The 5,000-nt window shown below is 42.9% G+C and overlaps 1 protein-coding gene across 4 annotated transcripts in view; it reads right to left on the reverse strand.

The window, feature by feature from the left end:
- Positions 1-5,000, reverse strand: part of osbpl6 (oxysterol binding protein-like 6) — a 47,180-nt gene that overhangs the window by 14,301 nt on the left and 27,879 nt on the right. For 2 of the 4 annotated variants that reach the window (XM_084084823.1, XM_084084821.1), the window contains 4 exons: positions 4,620-4,788; positions 3,023-3,153; positions 547-654; positions 1-95 (listed from right to left, as the gene is read on the reverse strand). The exon at positions 1-95 is cut by the window's left edge and continues 37 nt beyond it. In XM_084084823.1, coding sequence (XP_083940949.1) covers positions 1-95; positions 547-654; positions 3,023-3,153; positions 4,620-4,788 — 503 coding nt within the window. The remainder of the gene's footprint in view (positions 96-546; positions 655-3,022; positions 3,154-4,619; positions 4,789-5,000) is intronic. The other 2 variants (XM_084084822.1, XM_084084824.1) reach the window with 2 other exon arrangements.

A 5,000-nucleotide genomic window follows, 5' to 3' on the forward strand; every position in this document is an offset into this window, starting at 1 on the left:
TGGGCATCAAAGAACTCGGAGACAGACTCCGACATGGAGAGCCGGCTCTCATTAGAGGCCTGTTGAGTCAGCGGGATCCCCATCTGTTCACGGGCCTGGGGACAAACGCAGCAACTACGTCAGCCTTTTATTGCCTTGTCATATGATGATGGTTTTAAAGACAACCAGTGTTTGAAAGCACACAAACACTGGAAATAAATGTAGGGAGTTAATTTTGTCCTGTGTGCATCCTTGCCACAGAGAGCAAACGCACATCCTTTTCTGATTAGTCATTTTTTTCCATTAACCTTGATGTCAGGGTCAATATAATCTAATGATCTTTAAAGCTCACCTGCTAAGGCATACTGGAAAGACCATCAGTCTTTGAGATTGGGAATCAATAATGCAAGAGACGAATGCGGTAAGCAATGTCTACACTATGCGTTCCAGTTAGCTATGAATGCCGGGCAGACTTTGAAAACCATGTTGTATCAGCAGAGGTGATAAGTGACAAATATAGGCCACGTCTGTGACTAATTCCTCTGTGACCTGACCACAGTGACCTACCTCATCAGGCGTGGAAATGATGTTCACACTGACCACCTGTTCAGACAGGACCGACTCAGAGTGGATGCGGTTGAGGCGGGTTCGAAGGTCTGTATTCTGGGAGAGGGCCTGGATGGTGAAGCCGTTAGTTTTGATTAATTCCGTTAGTTTTGATGAATTCTTGGTCAGCTAGGCTTATTTGAAAGTTTAAAACATATCATCACTGTCGGGTGTAAACCTTGTATGTCACCAAAAGAGACAGCTGCCACCTTTGACAGGCATTAAACATGTGGCAACACCAGCAGGGCCCTCTGTGCTATTACAACTACAGCCATTTTGTAGTAGCACAGTCACAAGCACCCTTTAAAGCCTAACCTCCGGCCTTTGTCAACGTTATCACAAAAACGTCCAATTAGGAACACAATGGAGATGAAGCAGCTGACACATTTCACAGAAACGATGTCAACAGTTTGCAGAGACACAGTCCAATTAAATCATTGGGGCAAAGTGACAGCCCTGAGGAGCCGAATTAATGAACTGTATGGCACACTTCTTTCTGTCCAATTACCATGAGAAAAAATGTGTTGAGTTTCACCACTCATCTGCCCTTATTACCAGCTTCACGTGCACGCACGCGCGCGTACACACACACACACACACACACACACACACACACACACACACAGTATATATATATATATATATATATATATATATATATATATATATATATATATATATATATATATATATATATATATATATATATATATATATATATATATATATATATATATATATATTGCATCAGTCAGTGAAATCCCTTAAAAATGTGTCGGTATACGGTAGGGGAGAGACCTTTGTAGTACCAAGGGGGAAATTCAGTGTCAGCTTCACCCAGCTGATGTTTTGTTTTTTAACGGTCAGGATGTCCGTTGGGAATTATATTTTCCAGTATTCATCATAAACAGCCAAAACATAGGTCGATGTGTGTGTGTGTGTGTGTGTGTGTGTGTGTGTGTGTGTGTGTGTGTGTGTGTGTGTGTGTGTGTGTGTGTGTGTGTGTGTGTGTGTGTGTGTGTGTGTGTGTGTGTGCGTGCGTGCGTGCGTGTGTGTGTATGTGTGTGTGTCTGTGTGTTAGCCTGGCGTAGCTAGACTATATCACTGCGTGGATATGAGTCTGGTGCTTCCATGAGGACGTTTTTCTTCCCAAGGGGCGGGATCAAAACAATAGCCCTCCACGCAATTGGTTAGACCTACAACAAACTACCAATTACAGTCTCCCATATTCGAATACTGAGCCCTGATTGGTTCCCCACGTCTCCTGGAACAGGAAATGGATTCTCTATGGAGTGGTGCCAGACCCAAATCGCAGAGTGCAATTTTTGTACTCGCAGATTCGTCTGGTCCCAGGCTATGTGTGTGTGTGTGTGTGTGTGTGTGTGTGTGTGTGTGTGTGACGCGGTGTCTGGTAGAATGTATATATATATATATATATATATATATATATATATATATATATATATATATATATATATATATATATATATATATATATATATATATATATATTTATATATATATATATATATATGTGTGTGTGTGTGTGTGTGTACTATACTATATTATATATATACTATTCATTCAGCTTCTATTTAGTTGGTGAACCGGTTCAGCCATATGACCTATATTGATGAACGCCTACAGCTCTTTTGTAATTTAGTTTCTTAATGGTCTGTACCTGTCCATCTTGCTCCCTAAATATACTGTGATTTCTAACGTCTTCTCATTCTTTCCTGATGAAGGTCTTATGACAAAAATGTTGCACCTATAAATGTAGCTAGCTAGTCACTCAGACAGTGAGCAGGATTCTGTTTCTCTTTAGGGGGTTTTCCTACTGCCACCAAGAAACTTCATTGTGTGCAAAAATCCTTCATGTTTTGTCAAGTTTTTTAATGTGAAATAAGATCCTTTTCTTATGATAGTCCATCTTACAACATGACAAATCGTTCAGAGAGGCATATCATTCCAAGCATCTCCAACACCATCAAATTATGACACATCCTCCCCATGTTCTTCTTGGGACAGCCAATGTAAAGCACACCATAAAACTTAAAGCAGCACGATGTAACATTTCTTTAATGAATAAAATGTATTGTCTAATCTGTCTAGTAGTGTATGTTAATACAATATAATTTATACAATAGGGGTGGTTGTATGAGTGTGTCACAAAGTTTGACCTGAAGGTCAAGATTCAATTTATCCCCTGAGCAAGCATGCAGGCTCTATTAGCTCAATGGTAAAAATATCAGCACTTGCGCAGGAAACCGGGTTCAAATCCGGGGTAGAAGAGGAAAGTTACATAGTGCAGCTTTAAGCTATACATGTAGAATATTAAATAGTTAAATATGATTACAGTTAAGTTTTATCAAGCATCACCAATGGCAGGAGCCAGGAGAAGAGGCATTATGGGTAATGACGGGAGACGGTCTATTACCTGTGACAGAGACTTCCTGAGGGTGTTGATCTGGGCAGAGTGGCCGGACTGCTCCTGGTCAGACAGAACATGTTTGATCTTCTCCTTCTCAATGGCCACTGTGTTTAAGGCTGACTTCAGCAGAGAGTGGACTGCATAGAGAGAAGACAATATCCCTCCCTTTAGGGCAAGCAGTGCACAGATAATTGCGATCCCTATGGGAAAACCCAATAACCTTTTTCTTCCTTTCTTTTTCGCAATCCCCCCCCCCCCCCATTTTAGTTGTTATGCCAATTCCGAATTCCCTCTTGTACTGTTATAGTCCCTTGTCACTGCTGACCCTTACAGGTTGGTTCATTAGGGTGGCAGGCCCCCCCACTTTTGAAAAAGGTGGGGGGCTTATGTGTGTGTGTGTGTGTGTGTGTGTGTGTGTGTGTGTGTGTGTGTGTGTGTGTGTGTGTGTGTGTGTGTGTGTGTGTGTGTGTGTGTGTGTGTGTGTGTGTCTGTGTTTAGCGTCCTGGGCATGACGTTAAACTGCCCCGTTGTAACTACCATCGTCAATGTAGTAGGTGCAGTGGATGGATTTGCAACTTCTGTGGACTTTGTAGCTTGCATACAAGCAGGCACTACTCACCCGTGGAATCTACCAACATCCAACGCTACCTAACGGCCCCTCCTGTGAACAGCTACCGGGAAGAGAGGCAATAGACCCGGCGGCCTTCCAGCGGTATGTCCGTTCGCTGTCGGAAAAGCAATAGGTGGACTTCCAGGCCCATGAGAGCAACTACAGAGAGCGCTTTAACACCAAGCAGCAGTGCAAGACCAAGAACTTTGTTTCCTCTGGTAATCCAGCCTATGACAAACCCACGGACTGGTTGTTGGAGGGTTTTGACAACTTGGGTTGTCCAAAGACGAGGCAGAAAGGCTGGCAAAGTCTTGTGCAGTCTCTGCTGCCATGTATGGCAAAGCCGCCACTACTTGTGCCTATGGAGTGCTGAGTGACATGCGCGTTGTATCATGAGGACATATCCATGAGTTTTTTGAATGCAACCTTTACTGCACCTAAAATATTTGTGTCCCTGCATGTTTTCCCTGTGTGTGGACATAAATAAATTGCTAAACTGTGTGTGTGTGTGTGTGTGTGTAAGGTTTAAATAAAGTATTTAAGTCCGTCGTAGTTATGGTTATGTGTCTAAAATGTTGTCATGCCCATTCATCAGTCCATTGAAAAAAATTGCCTGGGGCTTGAGATTCTGGGCCGGTACAAAATGTGTCCACCGGCCCACCTTAAGTCAAAGATACGTCCTTGCAGTCCACTTCTTTTCACCTAACAGTGAGGAGTTTTGCCAGGACTATAAATGCATGTGGAGCAATACGCTATTCCACTCAGTTCTGCACCCCATTGGACAGGCGCCCTAACCAACCTGAAGGAGTCACTAGTGCAACACTAGTTCCCTCCCACGAACACGTTCAATTTTGTACGTAAAACCTTATAACTTTATCTCTCACACTCAGCATTGAAAGCTGGTAAAACAGAGGAAAACCGCCCAGATGGAATGATTGTGAAAACACTGCGTACATCTCAGTCTAATAAGGCTGATCCTCTCTGACTGCCTACCTTTCTGGGCAATGGTGCAGAATTCCTCCTGCAGTTTGATGTAGTCGTTAGCATTCACAATGCTGTCTGTCAGTCGTGAGACAGGTGTCTGGAAGTCCACTTGCTCAGCACACAGGTTGGGGTTGGAGGAGTGAAGGCGGACAGGAGACATGCTGGCAGACAGAGGGACCTACAGGGACAGCAGAAGATAAAAAAGGACCACCTCAAATATATGTATGGGACACATTATTGCTAAAGGACATCTAATCTGTAACTGGCAGGCAGAACCAACTCTAAAGACAAAACGCCTATGTAGGCTCTATAGTAGTCATGATTAATTGGCTGGCTGGTCGATGCATGTGCAATGTTCTTTTCGTACTGTCCTATTTCTTCAAACAAAAT

The sequence above is a fragment of the Gymnoscopelus microlampas genome, assembly GCF_963454915.1.
Source record: "Gymnoscopelus microlampas genome assembly, chromosome: 17".
Taxonomy (NCBI): Eukaryota; Metazoa; Chordata; class Actinopteri; order Myctophiformes; family Myctophidae; genus Gymnoscopelus; species Gymnoscopelus microlampas.